At 35.2% G+C, this 15,640-nt stretch overlaps 1 protein-coding gene across 1 annotated transcript in view; it reads right to left on the reverse strand.

Moving 5' to 3' along the window:
- The window catches only part of LOC139693197 (phosphatase and actin regulator 4-B), a 103,875-nt gene that overhangs the window by 9,959 nt on the left and 78,276 nt on the right, over positions 1-15,640 (reverse strand). The window contains exons 12-15 of the mRNA XM_071591299.1: positions 15,047-15,243; positions 8,626-8,782; positions 3,325-3,380; positions 1,906-2,009 (exon numbers count right to left, since the gene is read on the reverse strand). Of these exons, the coding sequence (XP_071447400.1) occupies positions 1,906-2,009; positions 3,325-3,380; positions 8,626-8,782; positions 15,047-15,243 (514 nt within the window). The remainder of the gene's footprint in view (positions 1-1,905; positions 2,010-3,324; positions 3,381-8,625; positions 8,783-15,046; positions 15,244-15,640) is intronic.

The raw sequence follows: 15,640 nt of genomic DNA on the forward strand, positions 1-15,640 counted from the left end.
CGTGTGGCGCTCCCATTGTTCCGATTTGAGTTCTGTTTTTTTTGTTAACTTGGTACATCTGTTGTTGATATTCCCTTTAAATTTTAGTGTCATAACTTGACATTTGCAAAATTTACGTAGCCAAGAGTACATCTATCTCTGTGTGTGTTGGCGATTTTTTACAATTGCAGAAATGGATATAAATTTGCAACAACGAACTTGTATTAAATTTTGCGTAAAAAACGGATTTAGTGGCGCACGGACGTTGGAAATGTTGGAAAAGTGTTTCGGCAACGATTCTCTAAAAAAACGGTCGTTTACCAGTGGCACGTGCGGTTCAGAAGTGGTCGTGAGTCAATCGAAGATGATGAACGCAGTGGCAGACCATCGACATCGAAAGTCGGTGAAAAAATTGATAAATTAAAAGAAATGTTGGTCAATAACCGCAAATTAACCATCAGAGAAATAGCGGAGGACTTGAACATTGCCTATGGATCCGCCCAAGACATTGTGGTTAATGATTTGGGTTTCCGTCATGTAGCAGCAAAGTTGATGCCAAAAGACCTCAATTTCATGCAAAAAAGAGACCGTGTTGACGTCGCAAAAGACATGATTTGCGAGGCTGAATCCGATCCCACATTCATCAAAAGGATCATTACTGGAGACGAGACGTGGGTTTATGAGTACGACACGCAATCCAGACATCAGGCAAGTGAATGGCGTTCACCAAATGAGCCGAGACCAAAAAACCACGTCGTTTTCAGTCAAAAAAGAAGGCAATGCTGACGGTTTTCATGGATTACAACGGTGTAGTGCATCATGAATTTTTGCCAGAAGGCCAGACAGTAAACAAAGAGTATTATTTGGGCGTTATGAGACGTTTGCGTGAAGCAATTTGCCGAAAGAGACCAGAAATGTGGGCAGAAAACTCGTGGATTTTGCACCATGATAACGCACCGTCGCACAGTGCTATCATTATTCGTAATTTTTTGATGAAAAATACAACAAATACCATCCAACAGCCACCGAATTCACCTGATTTGGCTCCCTGTGACTTCTTTCTGTTCAATCGAGTTAAAAAACCATTACGGGGAACGCGTTTTAGCAGCCGAGAGGAAGTAATGGAAAAATCGCAGGAAGCACTGATGGACATACCGAAAACCGAATATAAAAAATGTTTCGAGGATTGGATCAAGCGCTGGCATAAGTGTGTTGCAGTCGATGGGGATTACTTTGAAGGGGACAATATAGATTTAGATGAATAAACTTGTATTTTTTAATTTTCTGAATAAATTCCGGGAAATTTTTGATCAAGGTAGTATATATATATATATATATATATATATATATATATATATATATATATATATATATATATTTATACATATATATATATTTATACATATATATATATATATGTATATATGTATTTATATATATATATGTATATGTGTATATACATATATGTAGATACACACACACAAATAAAGAAATATGTGAACTACGAACACAGGAGAGAGTAAGGGGGGAAGGCTAAGTCAAAATCAGATCACAAGTGTAGAAAATATTTCCAAAACCGGGACTTGAACTCCGGATCTTTCCACTTGCCGGGCGGAGGCTCTGAAGCACTTGAGCTATTACCAGGAAAAGTAATTTACATTGAGATCTGCGATGCTTTATGCAACCAAGTGCCCTCAATTCTTTGGCCAATAGATGGCATTAGGGAGCTGTTTCACCTACCAAGGGAGAAATAGACAACACACACAAGAGGAAAGTACAGTGGGTATAGCAATCATACAAAGGTTAAGGAAGTGCGTTTCATGGCACGCATAGCCAGAAGAAAGAGACAAGCCACACTGCCCCAACGAACCTTGAATTCCCTCCCGTTGCTGTTATTAAACAGTGACGAGGGAGCAGGGCACTCACCTTTTTCTCCTTGAGTTCTTCAACCGTCGGTCTGAAGCTCAGCTTCCGCAGCAAAACCCTTTTCTTCTCCTCTTTCTGAAGCCTCTCCTCAGCCGGACTTTGCTCTGGAATTTCAAATTTTGCTTTGTAATCACTCCAATGATGCCAGAATTGACATTTATTCAATTCCTTCAACGAATGAATTGCAAATGAACCAGAGTCAATTGATTATACCCCAATGGTGAGATTATTTAAACATATATATTGATAATTTATCATAATTAGTTTAATTCAACAGTTGCAGAGTATATATTCCAGTGGAGTTTATACAAGATATGAAACATTAACTCACGGACTTTTGAAGAAATTCAATTCTTTTCTTTTGCCTAATAACTGGCTTGAATTGTCAAATTAATTATTTCTTAACCTTGTAGGGACTTCTTAGATTGATTAACCATACTAATCACTGAGAAATCGCACTAATTTTTACCAAAAACTGTGATTTTAATTAGTTATTGGCTAATGCTGACTTTTTTGAATGAATAGCCACACTGACTACTGAGAAATCAGACAAATTTCAGCCGAAAACCATAATTTTAACCAGTTTTCAATACTTAATTACTTAATTGAATGGTTTGTCACGCAGACACAACTGACAAAATCGCGCAAATTTTGGCCAAAAACTGTGATTTTCATCACTTTTTAATAATTCCTGACTTATTTGAATCAATAGCCATACTGATCAATAGGAAAACCCACTAATTTCGGCAAAAAACCATGATTTTAACCATTTTTCATTGATTCCTGTCCTAATAGAAATTAATAGCCATAATGATCAATGAGAAAACCCAGTAATTTCAGCCAAAAACCATGATTTTTACCAGTTTTCATTGATTCCCGTCTTAAAAGAATCAATAGCCATAATGATAAATGAGAAAACCCACTAATTTCGGCAAAAAACCATGATTTTAACCATTTTTCATTGAATCCTGGCTTAACAGAATCAACAGCCGCGCTGATCACCGAGAAAATGCACAAATTTCAGCCAGAAACTGTGATTTTTTATTAGTTATTGACTAATACTGACTTTGTTGACTTAATAGCCATGCTGATCGCTGAGAAATCCCACAAACTTAAGCCAAAAACCATGATTTTAATCAGTTTTTGACAATTCCCGTCGCTAATTAATGCATTAGTCAGCAGAGAATCTTACCAAAGGTTAATAGAAGTTGAATTCCATGCATATTTGACTAAGCTTTGGTGTGTAGCAAAGAGTATAAACGTTTAAAAACACAAGATTAACATTGGGAATTTCATAAAATCACATTCGACTGCTGTATCTCATGAAAGACCACATATTTCATAATATTTCAACCTTAAACTTAACGTTAGTCCCTCTGGGACAACACAAATATAGTTTTTACTCTGTGCATAACTTACTTTTGAGAATATTCCTCTCTTCCAGCTCCTCCTGAGTTGGCCTCATACTCAGCCTCCTGTGAATTGAGAAACGAACAAAGCAAATTGGCATTAATATCGAAGCAATTGCAGAAACTAGACCATAGTGCCTGCTTAGATAGATTTCATCACGTCACAATGTCTATACCATATTTTCCCATCAATATCAATACAATTATGTTTACATGATCACAAAAATTGACTATGAACGTTAAGTAAAGGTTAAATTAAAAAAAAAAAAATCAAAGTATTACCATACCTATGTATACAATAATTTAAAGAAGAGTCTCCCAAAAATAAATTAGCCTCGAAGACTTCCTAATTACATTCTACAGGTATTTCATACAAATCTGCTACTTTTACAGTTATTTCATCTTGTAAATCCATGAGGAAAAGAAAAAACATATAATTTTTATGCTTCATTTATTCTAATAAATAGTACTTCCTTATTCTAATACACAGTGAGTACTTCACGTACACGCACAGTACATCCTATTATATACACGTATGTATAAGTATACGATGTGCAGTGTTAGGAAGAGGTGTAAGGCATGGGGTGTCAATTATCACCATTGCTGTTCAACCTGTATGCAGAGGAAATGGTTAAAGATAGGCATTATGGGAAGAACTGGAGGTAGGAATGAAACTGGGCGGGGAATTCATTTAAAATCAGTTAGGTTTGCTGATGACCAAGCTTTAGTTTGTCAGTCAGCAAAGGGGTTGCAAGCATTGCTTAGTGAATTGGAAATTCAGTGCGACAGATATATGGGATGAGAATCAATAATAATAAAACAAAGGTTATGCAATTCTCTAGGAAGAAACAGGCTAAGCTAAACATTAAAATAGCAGGGCAATTAAACTAGAGCAGGTAGAACATTTTAAACGTTAATTTAATCTCAGGAGGTGTTTTGGACCAACAGGGTCAAAGAAGTAGGGATAAAAGGAGAAGAATTGCACTAGGCAAAGAGGCTTTCACACAAGGAGGAGGGAGTTAAGATGACAGGGACGTTGAGTAAGGATATTAAGAAAAGACTCGTAAAAACTATTTCAAAATAACTAGATTTTACCCAAACATTTTCCGGTGAATTATTAACAATACTTAATTAATAAACTCTACAAAAATGAGGATAAATGATTTCTGGAACAACGCAAACAGGTGATGGCCATCAATATCCTACACGTGCCTATGATTTTATCCAGATAATTCCCATATTTTTATAAATAAATCACCCCAATCTATTGTTAGACATAATACACAGTGGAATAATGTATATTGTTTAAACAATTTCTGCAAAACGTGGTAATTTCAAAGTGAATTTGTTTTAATGGAATCATACGTCGATATAAGGAACGACATTGAGAAAGTATTACACGCTAATTATTCTTAACTTGCAGGACTAATAAGTGAATTATCAACAACAATTAAAGACTATATAATATTATAAATGTATAAAAATACGTATGTGAAATATAAATATTTTAATTTGTTGTAAATTTAAAAAAATTTAAACTCTAAACAGTAGTAATTAATAATATTTCCACTTTAAAATATTACAATATTAAAGTAACGAAAACTACAAAGGATAGATTAAATAATACATAACAAAGAAATTATTCTACTATTATATTCAATTAAATTATAACTATTACACATAAATAAACAATAATTCATAACTTTATGTCAGAACTTTGAAAAAAATATTTTAAAAAATACCTTAATGCCAAAAAAAAACCAAACGAAATCATAAAAACTAATTAATAATAATTTATAATTTATAAATAATTTTAAGTATAAACAAATAAAGTTTGCATAAACTTCAGCATATTTATAAACTGATGCAGAGACAAGCATTAACGCAACGCATTAAGCAAACGTACTTTAAAATCTTAACTCTATGAGATAAACACAATATTACCATATTAAGGCCAAAATAAACGATTAAACTAACAAATAAATTTAAAAAATATATAATCAAAGTCTTTATGGAATCGTCAAAGGATATGTTTTATTCTTGAGAGACCGTTTTGTTATAATTTCAAGTTTCCCTTACAATATTAAATTAACCGAGAGCTATGAAACATATTTTGCAAATTAATAGATGCTTTCATCAGGGGAAATAATATTTATTTATCGTTTAGATTAACATTTGGCACAAAATTTGCACAAAATTTGCAATTTTTGGCACAAATTTGCAATTTTAAAACCTCTTACTCATGCCTGAATCCACTCACTTTATGGATATCGAATTAATGGGTATTCAATGTACATTTAGAGAACAGTTAATTGCATCTTGGCACAAAATTTGCAATTGTAGACCTCTTATTCAGGCTTAATTTTGCTCAATTCATGGTTATCGAAATTCATGGGTATTCAATTACCATTAGAGAAAATTTTACAGCATTTGAGCCTAAAAGTTGCGAATATAAACCCTCTTAATCACGCCATAAATTCACTGAATTTATGGACATCACATTCATGGGCACTCAATGACAATTTAAAGCAAATTTCACAGTATTTTTGCACAAAAATTTCCACATTTAACCCTCTTAATCATGCTTAAAACCACTCAATTTATGGATATCGAATTCATGGGTATTCAATGTCAATTTAGGGAACAATTAACTGCATTTTGGCACAAATTTTGCGATTTTAGACATCTCTTTCAAGCCTAAACACACCGGAATCATGGATAATCATAGTCGTTGACATTTATTGACCATTAAGAGGAAATTTCACAGCATTTGAGCCCAAAATTTGCAATTTTAGACATCTTTTTCGAGCCTAAATCCACTGAAATCATGGATATCGAATTCATTGACATTCATTCACCATTTAAAGCAAAATTAATGCCTTTTTGGCACAAAATTTGCTAATTAAATCCCTTTAATCATTCCTAAATCCACTCAATTTATGGATATTGAATTAATGGACAGTCAATGACCATTTAGAACAAAAGAAACAGCATTTTGGGCGCAATATTTGCAAATTCAATCCCCTTAATCATGCTTGGATCCACTGAATTTATAGATATTAATGGGTACTCAATGGCCATTTAGAGCAAATTTTTACAGCATTTGAGCTCATAATTTGCACATCTAATCATCTTAAAACACTCCTGAATCCACTGAATATATGCATATTGAACTAATGGGTATTCAATGTCCATTTAGGGAACAATTAACTGCATTTTGGCACAAAATTTGCAATTTTAGACATTATTTCACGCCTAATTACACTGAATTTATGGATATTAAATTCATGGGTATTCAATGAAAATTTAAAGCAAAATTTAAAGCATCTTTGGCACAATATTTGCAAATTCAGACATATATTTCACACTTGATTCCACTCAATTCATGGTTATGGAATTTGTGGATATTCAATGACCTTTTAGAGAACATTTAACTGCAATCTGGCACAAAATTTGCGATTTTAGACCTTAATACACTGATCACTTTCAGGCCTTAATACACTGAAATCATGGATGTCATAGTCGCTGACATTTATTGACCATTGAGAGGAAATTTCACAGCGTTTGAGCCCAAAATTTGCAATTTTAGACATCTCTTTCAGGCCTAAATACACTGAAATCATGGATATCAAGTTCGTTGACATTCATTGACCATTTAGAGCAAAATTTACAGCCTTTTTGGCACAATAATTAGAGTACGCTTCTCTTGTATGGGACCCTCATGAAGAAGGTCATATTAAAAAACTGGAAAAGGTGCAAAGAAAGGCTGCCCGATATGTACTGGGGAAGCATGGGAGGATGGAGAGTGTGTCTGACATGCTAGAAACGCTGGGCTGGGAACCTCTAGAATCTAGAAGAAAAGTAAGCAGACTTTGTGGAATGTTCCGAATTTTGAAGGGGGAGAAAGCTTGGGCAGATCTTAGGAAAGAGGCGGGGAACCCAAATTTTATAGGCAGAAATGATCACAAATTTAAGATAAAATGCCGGGCACAGAGGACAAATAAAAAAAAATTTTCATTTCTAAATAGAACAATTGTTGAGTGGAACACCTTACCTGCAAAAATATTCGAGCCCTTTCCTAACAGAGTGTATACTTTTAAGAATAGATGTAAGGTATATATGTAAAAATTTGATTTATGTGTGGTGTATGGTATTATATGTTATAGCTTAATTTTTTTTTATGTATCTTTTTTTTTCTTGCTGGTTAATGGTTGTAAATGGGATGGGGATTCACTTGTTTTGTTAAAGAGATCTGTGTTTGTCTGGTTTTATGTATTATATTTTGCAATTGTTTGGGACTTGTGTGCCACCTGACAGTGTCTATTAGCACATGTGTATTTATAATAATATATATAAAATAATACCACATAATTGCTAATTTAATCCACTTATTCATGCCTAAATGCACTTAATTTATGGATATTAAATTAATGGGTATTTAATGTCCATTTAGAGCAAAATTTACAGCCTTTTTGGCACAATATTTGCAAATTCAATCATCTTAATCATGCCTGAATCCACTTAATTTATGGATATTAAATTAATGGGTATTTAATGTCCATTTAGAGCAAAATTTACAGCCTTTTTGGCACAATATTTGCAAATTCAATCACCTTAATCATGCCTGAATCCACTGAATTTATGGAAATTAAATTAATGGGTATTTAATGTCCATTTAGAGCAAAATTTACAGCCTTTTTGGCACAATATTTGCAAATTCAATCATCTTAATCATGCCTGAATCCACTTAATTTATGGATATTAAATTAATGGGTATTTAATGTCCATTTAGAGCAAAATTTACAGCCTTTTTGGCACAATATTTGCAAATTCAATCACCTTAATCATGCCTGAATCCACTGAATTTATGGAAATTAAATTAATGGGTATTTAATGTCCATTTAGAGCAAAATTTACAGCCTTTTTGGCACAATATTTGCAAATTCAATCATCTTAATCATGCCTGAATCCACTTAATTTATGGATATTAAATTAATGGGTATTTAATGTCCATTTAGAGCAAAATTTACAGCCTTTTTGGCACAATATTTGCAAATTCAATCATCTTAATCATGCCTGAATCCACTTAATTTATGGATATTAAATTAATGGGTATTTAATGTCCATTTAGTGCAAAATTTACAGCATTTCCGCACAAAATTTGCAATATTAGACCACATATCCACACCTAAATCCACTAAATTCATGAATATTGAACTCTTATCTTGATTGTTCAACCATTTACCACATTAAAGTGACGAGAAATCAATTGTTTGGGCGGGGATTTGCACATTTCTTGCGCTTTGCGTACCTGATAAGTCTTTCTCCGACGGCCTCTTTCGATTCCCGTCTCTCCCGTTCCGTCTGCGAATGAATTATATTCCTGTCAATCAGCTCCTGTACCGCAGGCCTCAGGGACAGCTTGAGCGCAAGGCTGTCCTTGCGCGCTATCTTCGACGCAAGACGAGCTGTCATAACGTAAAACGAAATAAGGAAAAGAATGTTTTGACGTTAAAAAACTAAAAAACACGCAAACACACCAAAAGAACACACACAACCCGCACGGGAACAGGTTAAACATTAATACAACCTGCGCAAAGTTAAAATAATCCCGAAATTGATCACCAAATTGGTTTTTTAACAACACTAACACGTTAAAGTATGTTTAAAGCCTTTAAATATTTAAAATATTAATTTTAAAATAGAAAAACTGTTATTTCACACAAATAAACCAGGTTTTTAGTTCAACAAAACCTTAAGGAAGACACCATATGGTACGATAAGATTATTTGAATACGCTTCTCGTCAAAAATAAATCAGACACACTCCGACAACTTCTCGAAGACTTTATAAATTCCAAAAGAAAAGCCATTAATACTACCTTGATCAAAAAGTTCCCGGAATAACCACCGTGTGGCGCTCCCATCGTTCCGATTTGAGTTCTGTTTTTTTTTGTTAAATTGGTACATCTGTTGTTGATATTCCCTTTAAATCTTAGTGTCATAACTTGACATTTGCAAAAGTTACGGTCGGTTTTCGGTATGTCCATCAGTGCTTCCTGCGATTTTTCCATTACTTCCTCTCGGCTGCTATAACGCGTTCCCCGTAATGGTTTTTTAACTCGATTGAACAGAAAGAAGTCACAGGGAGCCAAATCAGGTGAATTCGGTGGCTGTTGGATGGTATTTGTTGCATTTTTCGTCAAAAAATTACGAATAATGATAGCACTGTGCGACGGTGCGTTATCATGGTGCAAAATCCACGAGTTTTCTGCCCACATTTCTGGTCTCTTTCGGCGAATTGCTTCACGCAAACGTCTCATAACGCCCAAATAATACTCTTTGTTTACTGTCTGGCCTTCTGGCAAAAATTCATGATGCACTACACCGTTGTAATCCATGAAAACCGTCAGCATTGCCTTCTTTTTTGACTGAAAACGACGTGGTTTTTTTGGTCTCGGCTCATTTGGTGAATGCCATTCACTTGCCTGATGTCTGGATTGCGTGTCGTACTCATAAACCCACGTCTCGTCTCCAGTAATGATCCTTTTGATGAATGTGGGATCGGATTCAGCCTCGCAAATCATGTCTTTTGCGACGTTAACACGGTCTCTTTTTTGCATGAAATTGAGGTCTTTTGGCACCAACTTTGCTGCTACACGACGGAAACCCAAATCATTAACCACAATGTCTTGGGCGGATCCATAGGCAATGTTCAAGTCCTCCGCTATTTCTCTGATGGTTAATTTGCGGTTATTGACCAACATTTCTTTTACTTTATCAATTTTTTCACCGACTTTCGATGTCGATGGTCTGCCACTGCGTTCATCATCTTCGATTGACTCAAGACCACTTCTGAACCGCTCGTGCCACTGGTAAACGACCGTTTTTTTTAGAGAATCGTTGCCGAAACACTTTTCCTACCTTTCCAACGTCCGTGCGCCACTAAATCCGTTTTTTACGCAAAATTTAATACAAGTTCGTTGTTGCAAATTTAAATCCATTTCTGCAATTGTAAAAAATCGCCAACACACACAGAGATAGATGTACTCTTGGCTACGTAACTTTTGCAAATGTCAAGTTATGACACTAAGATTTAAAGGGAATATCAACAACAGATGTACCAATTTAACAAAAAAAACAGAACTCAAATTGGAACGATGGGAGCGCCACACGGTGGTTATTCCGGGAACTTTTTGACCAAGGTAGTATACAGCTGAAGCAGACAATGCAATTAATTTTTTTTGATAATTAATTTATGCAATTGATATAAATAAAAAATAGCACACATTAACCACAAAATAACCACTTAAAAATTTTTAAACTTAACAAATTCCCATTAAAAAGCAATAGTTTAACATTTTGTATTTAACGTCAACATGCTTTGAAAAATTAACATGTTCCCTCAACGTTAAATATATATACATTATATATATATATATAATTTTTTTGGTAATTAATTTATGCAATTGATATTAATAAAAAATAGCACACATGAACCACGAATATATCATTTAAAAAATTTAAAACTTAAAAAATTCTCATTAAAAAGCAATAGTATAACATTTTGTATTTAACGTCAACATGCTTTGAAAAATTAACATGTTCCCTCAACGTTAAATATATATATATGTATATATATATATATATATATATGTATATATATATATATATATATATATATGTATATATATATATATATGTATATATATATATATATATATATATATATATATATATATATATATATATATATATATATATATATATATATATATATATATATATATATATATATATATATATATATATATATATATATATATAATGGGCTGACACAACATAACACAAATAGAAAAGAATAGACACATATAAAAGAACACTTACACGGTAAATTGTTCGAGCTTTCGGCCCTCTCAGGGGCCGAAAGCCGAAAGTGATACATACACACACACACATATATATATATATATATATATATATATATGTACAGATATATGTAAATATATGGACGTTAAATATGTAAACGTTATTGAACATACCGTACATATAACACTTGATCCATTTGCCCAGATTCTTTGACACATCTAATCACCATTGTCACTGATGAAACGTCTTAATTCCAGAGAACCACTCCAATTTTCCATCGAAACAATGATATTAACAAACACATATTTACACAAAATATTTCACCATCTCTGAAAAAGGTACTCAATTGAAAGATTTAGACAATAAAAGCACTTACTAGGGCAGTCCAATAAGTACCCGTGTTATAAATGAAGAAACCATTTTTTCATAAACTTTTTCTTAATTTTTCAACACAGTCCCCTTATTAGAAAGATACACTTCTCCCAAAGTTCCGGCCATTTTTTTAACCCCTCTGAAAAAATAGGATTTGTCGAACTCTCTTTACAACATACGCCTCTGTCTCTCGGTGATAACTTCCTCGTTTGAGCTAAATTTTATTCTCCTCCGAGCCATTTCTTCATGTTTATGGAATGAGAAAAAGTCACAGGCAGCCAGATCGGGTGAATACGGGGGGTGCGGCAGCAATTCATAACGTAGTTCATGCAGTTCATGAAGTCGCAGGCAGCCAGATCGGGTGAATACGGGGGGTGCGGCAGCAATTCATAACGTAGTTCATGCACTTCATGAAGTCGCAGGGAGCCTGATCGGGTGAATATGGGGGGTGGGGCAGCAATTCATAACGTAGTTCATGCAGTTTGGTGGCGACAACTCCGGGATCAGCTTGTTGTCCACCGTGAGCAATCGCGGCACCCATTGGGCAAGACAATTTTCTCATTTTGACAACCTATTTGTGTAAAATATTAATTGCCATGCCGGTCGACACACCTCCCACGGCCTCTGCTACTTCGCGCACTTTCGTTCGTCGATCAGCAAGAATCATGGCATGGACTTTTTGAATGATTTCCTCGGTATAACCACGTCTGCCGGGCGTCCTGGTCGCTCCTCATCGAAAACAGATGTCCGCCCACATTTAAAATCGTTGAACCAATATCTAACTCTGGTCATAGATGGCAAAGTGAAGTGACCCCATCCAACAGCATCCAACTTTGCTTCCATCTCCTCGCATTTCTTCCCATCCAAAAACAAAACAAAAAGCGAATTACCGAACGATACTGCTCTCTTTTTCCATCTTCAAGCGAAAATCACGTCTTACACTCGAATGGCTGCCTTATCCAAACTAACTTTTGAAATCGGTCTGAAATTTGTTTCACCGTCGCTTGATAGATGGCAGCACACGTTGATAGCATAAACTTCCCTCAGGAACATCTTTTGTCCTCAAACACGGGTACTTATTGAACCGTACTCGTCTTTACTCAGAAGATTTCACCATCTCTGTAAAAGGTTCTCCATAGCATAATGTCGACAACAAAAGTACTTATATCTATAAGACCATAACTTATAAGCACATTAATTACTTACATGCTAGAGAAAGTAGAATATACTTACTTATGGAGACGTGTTGACCATTGTTGAATCAACAACGCAGACAACACGCCCTCCGTATCGGACGGCAAATAAACAAATAGCTTGCTCATGCTGGGGGGTGGGGGGAATTGATTAAAACAGTCAAGTATGCCGCGGAATTGTAAAAAAATACAACAGCCAAAAAGAGAAGTTATTCAGTTTAAACAGAGTTAAGATACAGTCATGCTTAGAGAACGGCATGGATGACTGTTTAATCATAGGATTACGGACACAAGAGATAGTTGTTAATTGGAAAAGTGGGATTTCTCATAGGGAATTGGAGTGGAAACCATTGCTATTTCACCCGTTTAATTATTAAAACACTTCTTAGACAATTAGAGATTACAAACGCCGTATCAGAATACGTTTCCGTCTTTTAATAACAGTATTATTTCAATAAACAATCTTCAAAGTTACAGCTATGCCCATAACACTTAGTTTGATTCATATACTACAACGACTCGAAAACTAAGGTCCCCTATGTTTTGTTTTCCTGAAAAATCAAATCTATTCTCTCAACTTTGCGTACATCGTATGGAAAGCTCGAGCATTGAGCTATTTTTCCACATATTTGCCTTGACGATCAAACGCTTTTCGTATCCTTGTAAGCAGCTTTTTAATACCGGCATCGTACCTTTCTCCCGCCTAATGTGATGCTGACTTGTGATTCGATACCTATATTTGAAAGCCCTCAAAGCCCCCCAACCAATATAGTAAAAGCTGTACTGGATCATTTTACTCTTCTGGAATTGAGTCTGCTCCTTCTTTGTTTATACAACAGTAATACATAATACAATTGGGCAGCAGAGTTTACGAACGAAGCCACAGTACGAGCTGTCAAAGACGAGAACATCGCTATTGGGGTCGACCAAATGAGGTGTGAAGACTCATAGAAACGGTGAAGAAAATCCACAAAGTAATACTGGATGATGGTCGACTGAATGTTCACGAGCTAGCAGACATAGTAGGCATTTCAAAAAGTGCGGTACATCGCATATTAAATGAAAATTCGGACATGAGAAAGCTGTGTGCAAGATGGGTGTCGCGTTTGCTAACACTCGAGCAGAACCGGTGTCGTGAAGATGTTTCAATTTAGAGTGTTTAGCAATGTTTAACAGAAACAGAGTGGAATTTTAGCACTGTTACATAACTGTGGATGAAATATGGGTCTATTACTTCACACCCAAGACAAAAGAACAATAAAAACAATGGATTCAAAAGGGAGAACTGGCTCCAAAGAAGGCGAAGACCGTTTTATCTGCAGGAAAGGTCATAGGGACGATTAATTGGGATGTACGTGGGATAATTTTCATCGATTATCTAGTAAAAGGAAGAACTATCAACTGCAAATATTATTGGGATCGTATTGCAACATTTTGAGCAAGGAAATGAAGCAAAATCGGCCGAATTTGGCTAAGAAGAAAGTGTTCTTTCATCAATACAATGCACCAGCTCACAAATCCATTATTGTAATGGCCAAAATTCATGAATTAAAGTTTAAATTGCTATCTCATGCACTTAATTCATCAGATTTAGAACTCCCTTGGATTATTTTCTGTTTGCAAACTTAAAAAAATGGCTCGGTGGTCGAAGATTTTCCAACCGTGATGTCCAGTGCAGTTTAATGGCTATGTTGAGGAGCTAGGCAGTTCTTATTATAATAAAAAGGTATCGAATTTATTGAAAATCGCTGGGAAAAGTGTGTATATAGAACTGAAAGGAGATTATATTGAGGAATAAATGCATTTTTTTCCAAAATTTATGTGTTTTCTTCATTTGTCCGGGTACTTCTGGTATTATATTCGCAAAAACTAATGAAGGCTTATAAAAACGAATTAACTCTACCCAAAAACAATTCGATTACCCAAAATTTTCCGCTGATTAAACAGCACGACCCACCTAAAACTATCCGCTGATCAATTCTACACACATTCCCTCCAATTTAAGGGATACCGATACGTCCGAGAAACCCTGACAACGCAAGGATCAATACCCTGTCGACCACGGTCCGCGAGAATTGACAATACCTTCATTCGCAACAACCCCCGACGAAAACTCAAACCTTCGGGACATAGTTAAAGACTTAAAACAATGAACAGGCACAGGCATACAAGGCAAACAAGCACCACGAACAACACACGCAACAGAACTTAAAACATTTAAGAGAGCAAGCAATTTGTTCACTTTTTCTAAAATCATTTAATTTCTTACTCAAGGCATTAATTAAATACAAGGTATTACTCTGCTCGTCCATTTCCTCGTCCGACGACTCGTCCGAGTTGACAGTCACGGCATTCATTACCGCCTTGGTACGTTGCGCGGCAGACATCGGCGTGTTGGCGGGAACCATTAGGATCGACGGCCTAGCGTTTTCCTTGTTTCCTTCGCTGTTATGCGTGCAAGGAAGACTTAGGCCGAAGCGCACAACGGGACGCCCACTGGAAACAAACAGACGCAAGGGAGATCAGGACATGGTCAGAACCTTGTGGACACAAATATGCGCAACGCGAAAAGTTGCGCAAAGATCTCAAATTAATTTTGTTGAGCATTAAAACTAAATTAATACCAACACAAGCCTAACCTTGTTTATTTCCACAATAGAACAAACTTATCAAGTTTAACCGAGTGTTCTGATTGGTGTTTTCAAATGTTTAGATATTGTTTCAATTATGTTTTATGTATTCATTTATATTATAAAAGTTCTTTATCAACTGGCAATTGTTAAGAATGGTATAAAAGGGTTGGTTTTCATGAAATGAGCATTTAAAAATTCACGGTACAGTATCAAACCGTGGTATTAGACCGTCATTTCAATTCTGGTTTAATGGTTAATGT

The sequence above is a fragment of the Hetaerina americana genome, unplaced genomic scaffold (genome assembly GCF_022747635.1).
Source record: "Hetaerina americana unplaced genomic scaffold, ioHetAmer1.1.p SCAF_45, whole genome shotgun sequence".
In the NCBI taxonomy this organism is placed as follows: Eukaryota; Metazoa; Arthropoda; class Insecta; order Odonata; family Calopterygidae; genus Hetaerina; species Hetaerina americana.